At 35.2% G+C, this 19,771-nt stretch overlaps 2 protein-coding genes across 2 annotated transcripts; both read right to left on the reverse strand.

The window, feature by feature from the left end:
- Positions 1-752: 752 nt before the first annotated feature.
- On the reverse strand, positions 753-3,323 carry LOC140828715 (uncharacterized). The gene is made up of 2 exons (XM_073191631.1): positions 3,209-3,323; positions 753-2,843 (listed from the first exon to the last, which is right to left on the reverse strand). The coding sequence occupies exon 2, from the start codon at positions 2,706-2,708 to the stop codon at positions 957-959; it is 1,752 nt and encodes a 583-aa protein (XP_073047732.1). The 5' UTR covers positions 2,709-2,843; positions 3,209-3,323; the 3' UTR covers positions 753-956.
- Positions 3,324-4,324: 1,001 nt separating this feature from the next.
- On the reverse strand, positions 4,325-7,918 carry LOC140828731 (squalene monooxygenase SE1-like). Its single transcript, XM_073191633.1, has 8 exons — positions 7,588-7,918; positions 6,304-6,415; positions 6,023-6,197; positions 5,766-5,934; positions 5,456-5,674; positions 5,078-5,353; positions 4,686-4,964; positions 4,325-4,600 (listed from the first exon to the last, which is right to left on the reverse strand). Exons 1-8 carry the CDS (start codon positions 7,828-7,830, stop codon positions 4,496-4,498), a joined length of 1,578 nt encoding a protein of 525 aa, XP_073047734.1. The 5' UTR covers positions 7,831-7,918; the 3' UTR covers positions 4,325-4,495.
- Between the last annotated feature and the right edge of the window lie 11,853 nt (positions 7,919-19,771).

Raw genomic sequence — 19,771 nt, forward strand, 5'->3', positions numbered from 1 at the left:
TAAAAACACTGCTTATAACTACAACAATAATCATTATATTTAATAATATAATTTTAATTATAAATAAATATAAAATCATTTAATTTTATAGGATATAAAGAGTAAAATATAAAAGTTACTAGTGAACCAAACAAAGAATGGACATATATTAGAAATCTATAATTTAGTTAATCATCAACCGAATTAAGTAGTAGCTAAGAGACATGTACACGTACATATATGCACTCAAAAAATGGCGTTGCTAAAAAAATTACTATGCGATCATCGTACTAAAAAAAACTTTTTGTCCCACGGCCTAAAATGTGAACCAAGTATTTCTTGAAGGCCAACAAGATTCCTTCGGGTGATCCATGCAGCCAATCCAATGTACCACGAAAATACAAAACATATTTCAATTGTCATTTTGTAAGAGAGGAGATTCAAGAAAAACTCGTTCAGATAGAATACGTATCAACAAATCAACATATAGCCGGCATCTTCACAAAAGCTTTAGGAAGGATCGATTCAACATAATTATTAATTGTTTTCAAGATTAGAATGCTAAACTTGTACCGTGCTTGAGTGGAAGTGTCAGAATACGGAATACTTGGTTTGAAGTCGTTTATTTGTAATTTTAGCAATAACGTTTTCTTCTCGATACAATGGAAAACATGTACAAAACCGAGAATAGAGTTTTTCCTTTTTCACGCCAAATGCTCTGATTTTAGCAATTTGGCCCACTTATTCTGTTGATTTGGAAATGTCTTGCATCATTGAGTTCAATCGAATTTTATTGGTAAATTTTGTAGCATTATGGTGGGCTATACATGTAGGGGCAAATTTGCGAGATCCTAAAAAAATGTGATGATTTTAAATTGGTTCAACATAGAATGCAGATTAGAATACATCAAGACTCATTTTTTACAAGACCCTTACAAGTTTGCAAGAACATCGGCTAAGGTTATACAATGAGACATCTACATTTGCTCTAAACTGTTACATACATCTGATTTGCAGGTCGACTTATAGTGCCCCGTTTGGTTGCAACGACTACAGTGAACCGTATGCTTCTCACGGCTAAATTCATCCACACACATACGTTTCTTCTCGGGACGTCCTGGTGGTCGACGCACCTTAGGTGGTCGTACAGGTCTTATTTCATCACCCATGGCGTTCTCATATTCCTTCTTCCACTCGATTTTACCTGGAATGGAATGTATCTCTTCTGCATATGCTTTACAAAAATTGGAAACAGTGAAATATTTTTCACTGAAGGAGTAGACATCTTTTCTGGAGAACAGGAGAGCTGCAACGGCATGGGAGCATGGTATTCCATATAATTGCCAATCACGGCAAGAACAAGAGTGTGTCCCGATGTTCACTATTTCAGATCTCTCTGCTGAAAGTACCTCAAACTCGACTTCATCTGATCGAAGAACTTGGTAAATGGATGCACGATTCATTGACTCCATTATATGATGCTCGGCATATGGAACAAGCATAGAAAACCACGACTCACTTTTAGCACGTTTGTCCTCAAAGTTAGCCATTAGTTTACTGTGAATGCACTCGATAACCTGAATTATAGGCAGTTCTCGTGCTTCAACTATCCACTGATTGAACTCATCGATATTTGATGAGAGATGACCATATCGTGCACCCTCGAAATAACATAATGCCCAGCGAGAAGGTGGATATTGTTGTAGCCATTTTGTTGCCTCTGAAGAAATTTCCTCAAGTTCGACCATTTTTTCTTTGAACCCAGTTGTAGTAGTGGCATATGCAGCTTTCCAAAGGAGTTGGATAAGCCTTGGATTCTTGAACTCCTTACCAATGCTTTCAGTCAAGTACTTCATACAAATTGCATTAGAAGCCGCTGGAAATTTTCTCTTTATAGCATCTGAAACACCTTTATGTCCGTCAGATAAGAAGGTCAAACGTGGTATCATTTCCGTGTTCATCTCAAGGGCCTTGTGTAATTCTGACAAGAACCACATCCAACTTTCATCATTTTCCATGTCAACAACACCAAAGGCAAGTGGAAATAATCCACCATCAGCATCAAATGAAGTGGCAGAAAGTAGCGTGCCGAGATATTTGCTTTTGAGCTGAATTCCACCAAGTCCAACAACAGGCAGGCAACCATTCACGAATCCACAAATAGAAGCATAAAAGGAAACAAAAACACGCTGAAAACGGTTATCTGCAACAGAAGTAAACACCTCAGCAACACTTCCAGGATTGCTCTTCACAATTTGCACACAGTATGCAGGAAGAAGGCAGTAACTTTCTTCAGAGGAGCCAAATATGGCTTGAAGTCCACGCTCTTTGGCCCGCCAAGCCTGCTTGTACGGTATAGTTATCCCATATTGTCTATAAACATCGTGCAAAATATCTTTTGGCTTATAGTTTATGTTATCCCGCAGTCGTTCCTCAATGAAGTTCACGATCCAATCTACAGAGGCCTGATGATGTCCAGTATGAGCATTTCTCCCGCAGGTATGTGCTCCTCCGAGGCTTCTTATGGCGAATGTCGGGGCATTAGGAAGCTTCACTGCTCGTATACGCCACGGACAGCCTTCAGCAGCACATTTTGCGATGTACCGAATCAGATCACTCTTAATAATACGAAGTTCAAAGTGTTGAGCAATTGCAGCCTCTTTAATCGCATTGCGGAAGGCCTTCACATCGGAAAACTCCTGGCCAACAACAAAATCGCAATCCTCCATGAGCCAGAGCCGGAGCCGGAGCCAGAGCCAGAGCTAAAAGTACCTACTCCGATACATTAAGCATCAACCAATTGGCTAACTCGGTCCAAATTCTTAAGGTACCATCCTCACCAACATTGATCAATCATGGAAACTCTGAAGGAAAATTAAACTTTCAGATAATAGAGTGACAAGACCAGAACATTATGTACAACACAATCGACCGGCCAATACGCAATACTAACATTCAGGGCTCTCGAGGATCTGAGATTGACCATTACTAATAAGCTCGAAATATTCAAACTTTATCAAGAAAATACAAAACCCAATTGAGGTAACGAAAAATTCACGCAGATACGCAAGTTAACAGAATCAAAATCAAATATCGGTTCACAAAGATCAACCAAAAATTGGGTATTCTCAGTGCCGAAGCGACAATAATCAACATCGAAGCCATAATTAATATTAAAAAAATGTTAAACTCGAAATCAGCATGGGTTGAATTGCAGCAATGAACAGACCTAAGATTTTGGCGGGTGATTTTATGGGCAAGACCGCAAGAGAGTGAGAAACTGAGTTGGGATTCCGACGAAGACGAGGGACAATTAGATTAGGGTTGTCGAAGGCCACGTGTTTGAAGATTTTTTAATTTTTAATATTTCATGGAAAAATTGCTTTTTAGGGAATATATTTCTCGCTTTGCAATTTTAGTTCTTGTATTTTCAAATTTCATTTTAAGCATAATATATATATTTTTTTTTGTCAATTTTAATTTTTTACAACTTGACCCTGACAAAAAATCAATATAATATTGATGTGACGTTGATATATATAATGTGATATCAATATTCCCAATAAAAAAACTTAAATTATCAAAGATAAAAAATTACAGGACTAAATTGGAAAAAAAATGATGTCATAAAACGACAAAATTACAAAATAAAAAATACAATTTTCACATTTTTATTTTAAAAAACAAAATCAAAATTATAATACAATTTTTTTTTTCCAAAAAAAGACAATTCTAGTCTTCTACTTCTAACCACAATAATTGTCGTATTAGTACTTCGACAAAAAAAAAATCAAAGTGCACAAGTTTAAGATAATGCACCAAGACATTATCAAATTTACTCAACTTGGATGATCAATTGTTTGACTTACGAACGAGATGATGAATTATTCATAAATTCTAATATATGAATGATAAGTTTATATATTTGAATATCATAATAGTACGTTATACTAATTATTTTTCGAGCCAAAGATTGGATAAAACAAAGATGAACAATATATCAATATTTAATCATCTGTACTAAGCGGTGCCTAATTCAACAATTTTTCTAAATATATTTCCCAATATTTTTATTAGGAAAATATGATAAGCTAAAATATTAAATTTTCCCAGATTTTAATTAGATTAATATAATAGCTAAAATGTTTTATATCCATTACATTATGTACGTTGAGGTACACAAAAAAGCCACACAATTTTGGACCAAAGCATAAATCAATGTCCTGAACATAAAAGATACCTAAAGAAAGTAATTATTAATTTTACTTACAAAATAAATAAGATAAATTGAATATAAATAATACAAATTGAACTAATCATTTTGTTCTGATAAAAAGTCATATGATACAGATTCAAATGACATCTCATTTCCAATCCCAAAAACTTTTGTGCTAAAATACTTATAGAAGATGCTTTACAGTTTCCTCTTGTTTCATGACCAAAAATTATATATATAAGTAAATAAAAATAACCATACAATATAAAAAATGATGAATAAAGAACTTTGGTTAATGATTTAATTAATCGGTGAAGCTCTGTAGTATGCTGGAACAGTAGCAGGGAAGAACATTTGTCTCACTCCCTCAGCCTTTATGATTGGGAAAATGATACCAGATGCACCCTGTAACATAGAAAACAAGATATTAGCACATATTGGAATATTAATGTAACAAAGTTGCAGATTTTGAAATGAGAAATGAACTCACAGTTAGCAATCTAGCTCCCAACCAAATCCTTCTGGGAGAAGGGTAGGGAAGCAATAACCGTCCGAATCCATAGACGGCCACGGCGAAGAAATGGAGGATGAGGCTTAAAGGGCGTGGATTCAGACCGGAGAGCAAAGAAATGGGGCCAGTGGAGAAGATCCCTCCAAGGCTTAAGTAGTCGAAACAGGCTTCGCGCATTTCTTCCCTTGCTTGATCAGAGGATGCACAGAACACCTTGTACAGGGCTCCGGCTAATGTGTTAATGGTCGAAGCCACTGGCTGGAGAAATGTCAATATTCTTGAATCAGCGATCTCAATGAATAATGGTACTGATCTTTATTGAAAGTTTTTAGTTTTTGAAGGTGATGATTCAGTTTGATGCTTTATATTACCTTTCTTAGGGTGTAGAAGGATTCAAGATACTTGCTCAGGGTAGATGCATCATTTAAATTCCTTATCGGTCTAAGAAGATCACGAAGAATGACAATGTCCGATAGAGCAACAGTCATTCCTCCCCCTGTTAAAGGGTGGCGCATGTTGAATGCGTCTCCCAGTAGAATAGCACCAGGTGTGGGAAGAGGATCTGCTGGCATGCTTCTGTTTGGCATGGTTCTTATGTTTCCTTTCTCGATTGCAGCGATAAATGCATCATACAGCTGAGGAGGAATCTGATCAAACATGTCTTCGAGTCAGTTTCAAGCCAGCAGTTAATGCTATAAAAGGAAAGCAGATGGAAGGAGAGTTCATTTTATGTAAGAGATTTCTGGTACCTGAGGAGCCACCACAGTCCTCAAATATTTGGTCATTTCACCATTGGCAATGGAAGGAACCTTTTGTCCAGGGATATCAACGAGACACCGAGTCTCAGTGCTGCTGATTTGGTAAAATAGGATAGGCGAAGGATCTCCAAGAACGACATGTCCGTGATTTGGGTACGGGAGTTCACAATTTTCCAAGACCAAACCAACAAAACAAGAGGGAATTTCAACCTACATTCGTTTGAAAGAAACATATGTTAAGTGAGAATGAAAAAATACAGCGAAAATTCTGAAGTGTTCAAGAAATAAGCTTCATATTCACCTTAGAAGTACAAAGGGAACGTCTCAAATTCGAAAAACAACCATCACAAACTATGGTCAGAGGAGCATACGCAGTTATCTCTTCACCATTCTTATTTTTGTACTGTACACCTTTAACAGTCCCCTTTTCTTCAACCAAGGATGTCACTGTCCCTTGTTCGAGTCTTACGCTGATCGAAGAAAAGATTACAATATTAATTATAAAAATCAGAAAAATATGTAAGAGGAAGAACTGTTTTCAAGTTCAGAAAGCTATACTTCGAAAGAGTCATGGCCTTTTCTCTCATCCTCTGTATAAATCGGCCATTGTGAAAGCTTCTACCCGAGACATCCGATTGAAATTTCTCCAGGGGATAAGATAACTTGGTGCCTTTACCGTCCTTAAAAAGGGCATATCCGAAAACTCGTTGGGCATCGATTTCGCTCACGCAATCTGCAGTTACATGCAATCAGTTCATATCAAAACTAAATCAATGCAAGACATATGTAACTTTAGGCAATCTAACAGCTGCAGCTAAGAAATTAAATATCAGCCGCACCTTCTAGGCCTAACTCAATCAGCTTCAAATACCCTCCAGGCTGTAACAGTTCGCCAACTATACGATCTGGCTCAGTTAAGTCTCTTTCAATCACATGAACTCGACGTCCCTCCTGCAATTTCGACACACAAAATTGAATCATACAAATCTTTTAGCTTTTCATCAATCATCAATGCTTCATATGCTATAAATAAGAAAGCTGCAGGATACCAATTAACCCAACTTTCTTTATTTTAGACAGGGACGTGACCACTCAAACTTGATTTGGTTCATTTTTACAGAGGGATATAATAGTGTTTAAACATCAGACTGACCATTAAAATCGTTTTCAACAAGGAAATTAGAATCAGTAACATTCGTTCTTCTTATATTTAAAGATGGGAAAAATCAAGTATAAATTTCTTTGGAAGAAGTTAGTAAAATTTTCGTCGAGGACGCCACGTTAGCAACATCGATCTGGTTGGCACTTATTGTTCACCGAACCCTCTGAATAAATCCAATAAAAGGTAAAGGAAGAGAATAAAAATTCAATGCTTGGGGCTGGGGAGGACAGTCGCAAGATGTTAAGTCCACAAAACTACTTGTGAAGAAATTAATTAGCGAATTTTCAAAGCATTATTACAAGTTTGAATTTGGTTAAACATGGCAGCTGTGCATCAAATGATTCACTTTATGATCACTTATTCTCAAGACAGTATTCCATGCAATTTCTCACATCAAAAGCAAAAAAAAGCAAAAACGACATGAAATTTGCCTAGTGTTGAAGCCATAATGTTATTCAATTTAAAGTAACTTTTCATCTGAATCCCTTGAAAAAAACTATATGAAAAACTTGGTATTTTCACTATTGTTACTGAGATTCTTCACCACATAAGAGATTTGTAAACTCCATCAAGTTTCAAAATACTACAAAAATTCATGTATATTTTCTTTCCGACCCTACATTGGCTTTGAGTAGTTCATCAATTCATTTTCTCTCTTGGATAAATTTACGGGACGGTTTGATTTTATTGATATTTTGATTCTTTTGATCATTTTTCGAGATTTTCGAAAAAAAATCAGTTTTTTTCCGTACCACAAGAAAGAATACCACCATAACATGGGAGTTTTCCCTTGAAGCAATTTTTCATCCGAATCCATAAAAAAACTCAATGAAACTTGGGATTTTCACAACATTTCATGTATGTATATATTTCTCTCTCGAACTACAATGACTCCAGCATCATGGGAGTTTAATCCGAATCATTGCCAAAAAAAAAACTCGCAGGAAGAAATCCTTCATACCTTAGCGAGAGTACACGCCAGAGCCGCCCCGGCGACGCCGGCACCCACGATGATAATGTCGGTATCTCCACCAACCACCGGTCGGGAACCGACACCGGCGGCGGATCTCCTAATGCTTCCACATTTACGTGCAATCTTAGAACCTCTCGTTTTCTTTATTTCTCTACGCAAATTGTAAAACAAGACAAGTCCCAACAAGGAAGCGACGAAGCCTCCGAGAATATACTGATCGATCATCACCATTTTCGTCAAGGATTGTGATGATGATCCGAAAATTGCACGAAATCTTATGATTTTTTTCTATTCCCTAATACGTATTCAGGGAATGTTGCCAAATGTGTGTGTTGGGTTGAAGCCCATACAGCGCATTTATATAGAGGGACATTTGGCTTTAACGACTAGGATTTCAAACTAAGGAAAACGTGTTTCGTCGCCCACCACACATCTCCTCACTTATGGGTCATGGGTCGGATCGGGTCGGGTCTCGGGTCTCATTAAACCTGACTCATTGTCGTCCCGGTTGATTCGATGCTGGGTGTGGGGGCACTGCCCCACACCATATCAAGAGCCAGGATTTCATTTCATGGGGAGAAAAATTTAAAAAAAAATGGGCCAGAAAAAATTCTAGCCCTTGGATGCACCCAAATAAATGTTAAACCAATAAATGTATGGTGGAATTACATAAGCACAAAACACAAGTTTCGTTTAATGCAAAATAAATTATAAATGTCCATTTTCGTTTTACATAAAAATTTAACACAAAAACTCTTGGATCCAATCTCAAATGTTATTTTTGTGAGAGAGATATTTAAACCGACTTAAATCATGAAAAACATTATGTTTTATGTCAAAAAATATTATTTTTTACTATATATATAAAAATCGGGACGACCCGTCTCACGGATATAGATCTGTTAGACCGTCTCACAGTATACCTACTTAAAATTTAATTAATCTTCATTCAAGTAACGTGGCACACGAAACTAGTTGATGCATTATGAAGTTGACGAGGGGGCACTAAAGTTTTCATGGTGTTAATTTCTTTAGAAATTATACTTTGATAGGAATATTTCTTGGGTTGCACATTTTTCAATTAATTAAATGTGTTGGATGCAATATTTGCTCACGTTAATGGAATGATCGATACATAAAATTTATATTGCTGTACGATTTTAAGATTTGAGTCATATAATCATCTCGACTATAATATTTGATAAATCGACAAATTCAAAGACACATGGACGCGAGAGTTGGAAAATTTTATGAAGTATTCCCACGGATTTTTTGAGTTTCGTTAATTTAAATATTTGACAGTGGTGGGAAGTAAGCGCCTAATTTCCCATATTGGTTAGGCCGCAAATGTTTGGCCAGTCAAATTCGACAAATTCCAACAAACATCCCAATTTAAAGTAAGCGTAAAGTGCACACACGTGTAATTTAATTTATTAATAGAAGTTTGAAATATTTTTTTAAAAAAAAAATTATTATTTCGATTTATTGACATTGAGGAAAATATAATCATAGTTAAGAAAAATAAGGACGATGTTTGTTTTCATTTTACGGAATTCGAAAAATAAAAAAGAAATTTATAATTGCATTTACTTTAGTTATCATTGACTTCGAAACGAGTTTCCACTCCTTTTTACATCTTCCAACTTTATCCACACGTTAATTCAACTTTTTACCATTTTCGAAGAAAATTTGTATGACCTTACATTTTGACCAAAAAAATATTAATTTAAAATATTTTAAAAATGTATACAACCATTGATGTTTCTATATTATTTGACATCTAGCTCTACCAAATTTAAATATTTCTAAAAAATATTTCTCCGAGACATTTCCCTAAAAAATTGTCACAGAGCAGGTTGTCCACAAGTAGTATAATTCAATGAGTTTGTATGTCGTATCCATAGAGAAAAGGTAATTACAAGTCCACTATAATGTCTTCTTGTTTTTGTTTTTTTAAATTATTTTAACCTTCGATGATGATTTTTATATTTTTAAATTAAATAGTCGATATCAAATATTCACTTTTGGTATTTAAATAAAGTTAAAATAAATTAACATAATTAAAATTCACTTAATAAAATAGATTCAATATATTAAATAATCATTATTTATATTATTGTTATATATTATTCTGTTATTTGTATATTATATACACCAAGACTTATAAACGTTTTCAAGTATTTATTGAGCTATATATTTGTAGCACCAAATCAAGTTAACCACTTTAAATAGTTGGTAATATCAAATTAATATTTAAATGATACTAATAATTCAATATTATGATAATATTCATATATAGTAAATCAAAATAACCATTTTAAATTTTTGGTAATACCAAACTAGTATTTAAGTGGTACCAAGAATTTTGTATAACATATAATATCAATAAATCAAAAACTATCATTTATAAGTAAGGTATAAAAATGCTTAAATAAAATAAACTAAAAATAATATAAATAATAAATAATGATTAAATAATTAATATTATTACTTTATTATAATACCAAGAATGTTACTTTTCATCACGACTTTGGAAAATTAGCTATTTATAAAAAAAAACTTTCAATATATATTTAGCATGATAATTTTATTAAAGAGAAAAAAATTATGAACTCAAAATTTTGTTCATAAATTGAGGGATGATTTACTTCATCACAATATATTTATATTTATAGGCCAATTTGGGGAAACATAATAAAATAAAATATTATTTTCTACATATATTTGATGCGATTTTTCTTCATGAATGACCTAAGTCTTTATTGCATCTTACCCTCCATCTTTGACAATCTTTCCAACGGATTTGATTCTTTCACATAAAACAAATGTTGTTCATAATTGAGTTTCCTGAATTATGGTAAATTTTCATATTTTTTCCCATATGTGGTCAAAATACTCAAACTTGGTAAAACTGTAATTTCATTAGTACCACTTTCACTTGTCGCTCAATTTTACCTTAATTGTGAGAAGAATTTTATCTCAAGCTTTTTATCAATATTGTAGACATTGAAATCAATTTTTTATAGGTTTAAGTATAATTTCATTCTCATTTTTCTATCCAATTTTTTTTTTCTAAAATAACAAAAATAATATAATTATACAACACATATATTTTTTTTATACAAATTATTATACAACTTATAAAACCTAAATATTTGATACATTTTAAACTATAAAATATTATACAAAACATTTAATAAATATGTTTTTTTTTATATTAATCAAAAACCTAAATAAAAAAAACAAATGTTTATTAGTACATTCATTTTGAGAAAAACTAAAACATGAATGTCCGTGCAAATTGATGTGTAAATAATTTTATTTCCATCAATTTAATAAAATCTTCTACCTCATATATAGTATTATATATAAATAAAAAAAATTATTTATTCTCAAAATGCTAAAAAAATATAATATTCCACCTAGTTTTATTGCCATCAATTTATTACAATGATAAAAAATAATTGTAAAAAATTTAATTTTATAGATTCAAATCTTTAGTTTGTGATTAATTTTAAAATTAATGTGGAGGTCGATTTATAAAACATAAGAAACACCATAGATAATTTTCTCATTTCATTAATTCGATTTCCTTCTCATGTTTAGAGCAGACTGATGATTTTATAGATTCAAATCTTTAGTTTTCAATTTAATTAAATCATAATTTCAATATATAGTTTATTTTATGGTGTCATCAATAATCAACAAATCTAGCAATTAACGTGGGTTGAAGAAAGAAAAAATAAAAACAGAGAATGATGAATAATTGTTCAGAAATTGTGTTATTATTGTTGGTATGTGTTAATATAAATCTTAAAAGTGGAATGAATCAAATATTAAAGTGAGATAAAAGTAGATAGAAGGTATGATATCCCTCGGGGGTTGATGGGTTCGATCTGTCCGGCCACAGATACGTATTCTATGCTTACGAGGCATGTCGGACCCCTCTCTAATAGCTGACACTAGGTCCAGATCTAAGTGGGAAGCCAACACCTTGTACCAGGATTGACCATCTTCTTGCAATCGGACTTCAACGGCTTTCAATTGCCTCAGTCTTTTAGATTTATCCGCTCAGGTCTCACGGGGCACGACTCGGGACTCACCTCCCCACTCTCTTCTCTACATTCCTCTAATGGTTTGGAAGGTCCAAGCTCGGACATAGAGGGGCCTCACTCAGCTGTGGAAGATCTGGGCTCCTCTAGTTGGGACATGGGATCATCTAGATAGTCTATCAGTTCTTGTATAACGGACTCATCAGGAGAATAAATTCCTACACCTAGACTTGATCAAAATGAGTACACTTACTGGAAGGGGTCGGATGGTAAGTGGTCGGGTGTGTAAAATGCTGGTCGGGAGAGCTCTCGAAATTTCGAACGGCTCGGTAAAAAATAGGGTGGAATTGAAGGGCGAAGGTCTCCAATTTATACTTGGGGAAGTTTCATGTTACCCGTCCGATCGACATGAAATCAAGGGTCCATATTTTCTTGGGGAGACGTTCGGTCACCTCGAGAACCGAGCCACCAGGAGATCTAGGTCGTCCATTTATTTTCACTCGGATCAGGATCTACACCGTTCAGGATATCATATAGGACATAATCAATACACGACAAACACAGAGGAATAGTTTCAGAGGACTCGGTATTCGACCAGATTTTTTAGTCTAAACTTCAAACTTCTTTTAGACCGAAGGGAGGGAGATACTATTGATGCCCTCTAAAATTGACACATCTGGGCAGATCCAAGCTGATTTCAAAATTAGTCCTAGCCCTTTTGTAGGACCGAGTGCTTGCCGTTTTACCAAAAGCTATAGCTGATGGTATTGGTGCAACTCAAATCTTTTAAACCGTACAGCAGCTCAAGCACCACGGTTCGATCGCTCTACCAAACAGGGACAATTATTGCACCCAACAATCTCCCTCTCAATAATTGCACTCCTTGCAATCAATGGGAATCGAACCCGTGACCTTGGATCTAATACCAATTGTAGGACCGAGCGCTTGCCGCTTTACCAAAAGCTATAGCTGGTGGTAATGGTGCAACTCAAATCTTTTAAACCGCACAGCAGCTCAAGCACCATGGTTCGATCGCTCTACCAAACATGGACAATTATTGTACCCAACACCCTTTAAGGCCAAACCTCATCGTTGATCTAAGGGTCCGGATACCAAGCCTAACCATACAGCTAGAAGTCCGAGCCCACCAATGGGTCATAGAGTTAGAATTCTGAGCCCACCAAGGGATCGAGAAGTCCGTGCCCACCGAGCATTGAGAAATCCGATCCCTGACGTAATTAGGGAATGTGAAGATATTCTCATTAATAGATAAGAAGTATCGATAAATACGAGATTCGATCAAATCTAATCAAGATAAGGTAGGAGTTCTAGCCGCCATCAAGAGTCCCAACCTCCACGGTCAAGGAGCCTACTGTCTGTGGTCTTCTATCTCATGTAGGATTCTACCTCATCAAGAGTCATACTCCAACAAGGTAAATAATCTCCTCCCTTTATAAATATCGGGTATTGGTCACGATTTTAATACACTCACATTTTTTTGCTCACTAGAATTTATATATCCCTCTTTTAAGTTTGCTCTCCGGACTGACTTAAGAATTGGAGAGGTCACACCTGAAAATTCTTCCGCGTCTCTAACCCATTTCTCTATGTGTAGAGTTCAAATTACCAACCGATCCACTCAGCTGCGAAAATTTGAAGATCTGCTCTCTAGATCGGACCCGAGGTAAAATTTTGGTATCATCAAATACCATTAAAATTTTGGAGATGTGTTGAATTTTGGAGACGTGTTGACAGACTGGTGGGAAATTGCGAAGGACGACCAAATATAAAGATTCAGTGATATATATATATATATATTTATATATATATATATATATATATATATATATATATATATAATTTGATATGTTGGACATCTATTTTAAGATAGTCATTGGCGTCGCGAGATGTTCGTGTGAAAATCTAGCAAGAATTTAATGTTTATGCTCGTGCGAACACCCATATATAGGTGCCCTCCAACAAGTGCGATGAATTTATTAAGTTTACATAGGGTGTTTCTTGTAGTATATGACTTATTACCCACCTCAAATTTGGTAGACAGATTTTCAAAAAACCATACCGAAAAGATTAACTAATACATTTTTTTTGCAAAAATTAATAATTGTTTCGATTGACTTGTCAACTTGCTATATATAGTAGTTGGATTCTTGTACTCTCATTCAATCGCTCATTGTTTTACTTAGTGTCTTTTATAGGTCAAAATAAGCGAATGTTTTCCGTCAAAGTCTTCCTTTCAAATCTAGATATATAATATACTATATTTCTTAATTTGGTCTCATTCTATTTTCACTCAGTCAACTTTTAGGTGCTATCTTACCGGAACTGCTAGGGTTTCCTCTGGTCTCATTTCCATACTATAATTTTAATGATCTCAAACAACAACAACAACAACAACAACAACAACAATAATAATAATAATAATAATAAATGATGAAAAAATTTCATATATGATTAAAAGTTAATTTTTTTTTTTTAAAATTAAAATGTATATTAAACCAACCTCTTCAGTCTTCATCTAACTTTCGTGTGTCAACTACAATAAGAATATCTTTGAAATTGATCAAATTTTTCTAAAATCATCCATGATTAATTAACTTTTTATAATCTAAATAATTAAAATGGTGCAACGTAACATAAATATAATGGATCATTTAGTAATCAAATTATTCACTTTGTACAGCTAAAACACACTAAATTTTTTGGTCCTATTCAACTATAATATATCTACCTAACACGTACAAAGTCACCCAACAAATATGACTTAATATACATGAATTAAAAATCAATGACACGATGACAAATAATTAAATTTAGAAGCAAAAAAAACGACGAGATTCATACATAAAAAAAATTCAAAGCACGAGCTCTCGTCGAAAAATTCAAAAATATCTCCTGAATACAACGAAACATACGTAAAACTGAAAAATTCAGAGCACGAGCTCTTGTCGAAAAATTCAAAAATATTGTCTGAATACAACGAAACATATGTAAAACTGATTTCGAAAAACAAGAAATTGATGCTGAAATATTGCATGTGAATTCAAAGCAGGTAATTTGTTTAAATTTTCCCTCTCGAGTTGATATCACACACATAAATAATCATATATATAGTATAAAGTGGTTAAATTACGTGTATTTACAATTAGACATAATGTTGTCATTCGACGACTTTAGGGAGCAAAATGAGTGGTAATGGGATTAATTTATCCAACAATTTTTTAGTTTAAACCGATCTATGTGGTTTGGTAGCCACCATCTTGCTAGGATATGTAATTATTTTTTAATCACATACATGTATAAGATTATATTTTCGAAATCTTTGTTAAATAATACGAAATTTTAAAATATTAAATAATACATGATATTTAAAATTTTCAAGTCAATAAATACATGAAATTCGAAATCCAGTGCAAGACATGTTTTAATTTCAAAAATCAAGGTTGAGATAACGATAAGATTTGAAGAAAATATATACAATGCAGTTTTTCTTAATAAAGATGCTATCAAATTTCAATGCAGTCTAGATATATTATGAATATATACAAGAAAACAGTCTAGATTCAATCATCCAGTCCAACATCAAATTTTGAAATTAAAGACACTTCGTGAATACGTTTTTCAAAGTATGATATGATATTATATATGGAAGAAGCATCACGAATTATGGAAGAATTATCTTAAAATTTTGAATGAAATATCAACCGAATTATAGTAAAATTTTCATATCATTGCCTATAAATTTCAGTGCTCGAACAACCCCCACTTATTGAGTTACGACCACGCCACTCATCCCTTACTCTCCTGTCCCAGATAAGTCCGAATATCAGATAGATGAATAAGAACAAGACCAGTTTTGGGGCTGGTGATGGACGAAACAACTACCAAGTTATTTCATTTATGATCGTTTTTAAGTTTATTAGTTTTCCCATTGTAAACTCATCACCATAATTTTATTGTTTTAAGAATTTACGTTGTAATAATAATTTTATAATTAGTATGAGTAGTAAAACGGTTTTTAGTTTATATTGTAATACGATGCTTGTTGTTTTTCAATTTTGTGGTTCTCCTATTTTCATGTAATATATCTTAAAGCCACAATTATTAATGTTTTTATTTTATTATGGTAATAAATTAAGGTTATTTTAATGATAATTTTTTAAATTATATTTTCAAATATACAGTAGTTATTGTTTTATACGTATATATCAAGTGCTATATTTTAATTTATATATGTTTTGATATTAAAATATTTTAAAAATTATTTTTCCCCCTTATTTCAATGTTTTGGCTCCGTCCCTGATATTTGAGAGAACTTTTAGACACATCACAACGAAACTGGTACGAAAATTAATTAACCAAAGAATTATTCCTTAATTAATTTTAACACGCCTCTGCCGGCAGCAATGTAATGCCCGAGAAATTATCACTGTTAATCAAGGCTTATTGAGTTATAAGTTAACGTGATTACGAAAGGGCCAACGGAGACACGATTTAAGATAATGTGTGGCCATTTATTTTGAATTTCAGAGTGTGTTGCCGAAGCAACACCGCACCTGCGGCCTCGCATGTACCGCACCCGTGGTGCATGGACAGAAACTTGGTCAGTTTTAGCGAAGCAGGACCGCACCCGCGGTGCGAACAAGACCGCACCCGCGGTGTAAGACCGCACCCGCGGTCTTGACATGTACCGCACCCGCGGTCATGTAATTTCGGAACAGATAAGATTGCCGAAGCTTGAGCGCACCTGCGGTCTTACACCTACCGCACCCGCGGTGCAACGTGTTTTGCAAAGAATGCGCCACCTCTTGACATGCATGCACTAATATATATAGGTTGTAATCCATTCGAAATTCATTCAGAAAAATGAAGAAAAGGGGCTGAAGAAGAAAGGAGAAAATCTTTACGCCTTTTGCGAGGAATCCGTCCGTCTGATTTCGAATCCGACTTCGGTATCGAGTTCCTAGCGATGTAGGCTACAACTGGACGTAAGTTTTACTACGTTTTGACATGTCTGGAAATTATGATGTTGTTAGAATTGAATACGCGTCATATATATTGTTCTTGACATGTTAGACAGCATAGAATCGAAGTCAGATTAAGAAACAGACTGAATATGAACTTGTTATGATTTAAGAATGAGATTGAATAAAAATTGATATCCAGATTGAGTGGTTATCGATTATGAGATATTAGAATTGATATCTGACTGATATGATAGGGCTGGATATATTGAGATTATGATGTTATGTTGTTGAAACAGAATTTGATTGGATTCTGATTATATCCAGTATTGATTGAGTGGTGTATTGATACCATACCCTCGATATTGTTATTGTCAGACTGAGTATTGACAGGCTTGGGGTTCGAGACTTCGACAGAGCCAGGGTATCAGAAAGAAAGGTATAAATTAATGTTGTGTTGGGATTGCACAACTCGAGGAAGGTTGGACTCGAGTTTCCCTAAATCACATACTTAGTTTATTACATAGATTCTTGTAATTGATGAGATTGATGATTTTAGTATATTGATTTATAGCTACTGCATGTAATGACTGCTGATTCGCTAGTCATTGATTGAGTTGCTGAGATACTGACTGTATGTATTGATTACTGAGTCGTTGAGTCACCGGCTGATTCACCTAGTCACCGGCTGATTCGTCGGGTTATTGACTGATTCGTCTTATTATAGGCTGATTCGCCTAGTCACCGGCTGACTTGTCTCGTGATTGACTGATTCGCTTAAATACAGGCTGAGTTGTCTGATTATTGGCTGATTCGCCTTACTACCGGCTGATTCGTCGAGTTATTGACTGAGTCGTCAATTCTGCGGCTGATTCGCCCAGACACTGGAGATATTAATTATATCGATGCCGTTTAGGAATTGATTCATTCCTATCGACTGAGATTTGATATAATTACCTATATCCAGACATCGGGATCCCTAGGTTAGAGTTGAGTCATGTCTGAGACGACGCGTCAGTGGAGTCGAGTCTGAGACGACGTGTCGGTTGAGTTGAGTCTGATACGACATGTTGATTTACATTGTTTATACCATTCATGATTATTGAATGTTTGATATGGATTTATGTTTCTGATTTGAGACATGTTATGAATAATTCTTATATGCTTTCGTATATGCTTTTATATGACTGCATGTTTACATTGTTTATACTGGGATATTTATATCTCACCGGAGTTATCCGGCTGTTGTCTTGTTTTGTATGTGTACATGACAACAGGTGGGGCTGGATCAAGGTCAAGAAGAGGATGAGAGAAGATTAGATAGCGTGGAGATCCGGGCTTCGAAGCAACATAGGATTCATCACTGATATGTAGTTGAACCTAGTTGAATTCTTGTAGATAACACAAGATTTGTATGTTCATGTTTAATATGTAATTTGAATAAATTACATTACGTTTCCGCTTTGTATTTAAATAAAAAAAAAATAAAAATTTAGACCCTGTTTTATAATTGATTAATTAGTCCCAAACATGATTAAGAACTTGATTAGCGTCCGGATCCCCACAACAGGTGGTATCAGAGCTGTAGGTACTAGAGCTGTAGATTCTTTAGATTGAGATAGAAGAGGCTAGTGAGCGGGGTAGATTGAATTTTCTTTCCTTGCTTTTGAATGCTAGCATGTCGTACTGCTTTATATAATACATGTTACTTGATTTATCTGATTTGATTTTGTAATATGTATTATTGGGAATGAATCTGAATTGATTCTCGATCAGCAGTAAGATGATCGGAGGAGAGACTGAATTGAAACAGATGTGTTGGATTGGATTACAAATCCTTTTGAGTTTCAGATATGCCTCCTAGATGAATCCCAGAACAGGGTAGTACATCGAATCCTCCAATGGATGTAACACCGACTCCAATGGAAACCTTGCTGAAGAGGTTTCAGTCATTCAAACCACCCTCTCTGACGGGTACTGAGACATCAGTCGAGTGTGAGAGTTGGTTAGGTAGCATTGAGTTGCTGTTTGATTCACTGGAGTACAGTGATGAGCGCCGGATTAAATTGATTGGACACCAGTTGCTGGATGTTGCACAAAGCTGGTGGATTACAATGAAGAGGGCCTTGGAGCAACGAGGTACGATTATTACTTGGGATGTGTTTAAAACTGAGTTTTATCAGAGATTCTTCCCAATATCGTACAGAAAAGACAAGGGGGCAGAGTTTGCTAATTTGAGACAGGGTCAGCTGAACATTGAAGAATATGTGACCAAGTTCTCTACCTTGTTGAAGTTTGCTCCTCATGTATCTGAAAATGACGAAGCCGTTGCCGATAAGTTCATCAATGGCTTGAATCCCGATATTTTTACATTGGTGAACACCGGACGACCGAATAACTTTGCTGATGCCATGAATAGAGCAAAGGGCGCTGAAGCGGGCCTGATAAGGCAGAGAGGAGCTGAATTTGTTCCTCCAGTGTCGAGACCACAGCAACTACCTTCCAGATTTGAAAGTGGCAGTAGCAGTGGTGGAACGAAAGAGTTTCTGAAAGCTAGAGGAAGGCAGTTTAAGAAGTCTGGCGGCAGTTCTTCTAGCTCTAGTGGTTCTCAGCAGAGTTATACCGGCGTTTACTGCGGAAATTGTGGAGGGAGACATTCCACTGACCAATGCCAAGGAGTACTTGGTAGTTGCCACTTCTGCAAGCAACAGGGACATTTTGCCAGAGTATGTCCACAGAAGGGTTCCCAAAGATCCCAGGGAGCTGAACCATCTGGACCAGCGGCGCAGTGGAGTAGACGATGCCATGAATAGAGCAAAGGGCGCTGAAGCGGGCCTGATAAGGCAGAGAGGAGCTGAATTTGTTCCTCCAGTGTCGAGACCACAGCAACTACCTTCCAGATTTGAAAGTGGCAGTAGCAGTGGTGGAACGAAAGAGTTTCTGAAAGCTAGAGGAAGGCAGTTTAAGAAGTCTGGCGGCAGTTCTTCTAGCTCTAGTGGTTCTCAGCAGAGTTATACCGGCGTTTACTACGGAAATTGTGGAGGGAGACATTCCACTGAGCAATGCCAAGGAGTACTTGGTAGTTGCCACTTCTGCAAGCAACAGGGACATTTTGCCAGAGTATGTCCACAGAAGGGT

Source organism: Primulina eburnea, chromosome 1 (assembly GCF_022965805.1).
Source record: "Primulina eburnea isolate SZY01 chromosome 1, ASM2296580v1, whole genome shotgun sequence".
Taxonomy (NCBI): domain Eukaryota; kingdom Viridiplantae; phylum Streptophyta; class Magnoliopsida; order Lamiales; family Gesneriaceae; genus Primulina; species Primulina eburnea.

Coding starts and splice junctions, on each gene's coding strand:
- LOC140828715 (XM_073191631.1), bottom strand. CDS start 2,708: ATGGAGGATTGCGATTTTGTTGTTGGCCAGGAGTTTTCCGATGTGAAG.
- LOC140828731 (XM_073191633.1), bottom strand. CDS start 7,830: ATGGTGATGATCGATCAGTATATTCTCGGAGGCTTCGTCGCTTCCTTG. Junction 6,416..7,587: donor TGGCGTGTACTCTCGCTAAG/GTATGAAGGATT, acceptor TCGAAATTGCAG/GAGGGACGTCGAGTTCATGT. Junction 5,354..5,455: donor GGACTGTGGTGGCTCCTCAG/GTACCAGAAATC, acceptor ATGTTTGATCAG/ATTCCTCCTCAGCTGTATGA.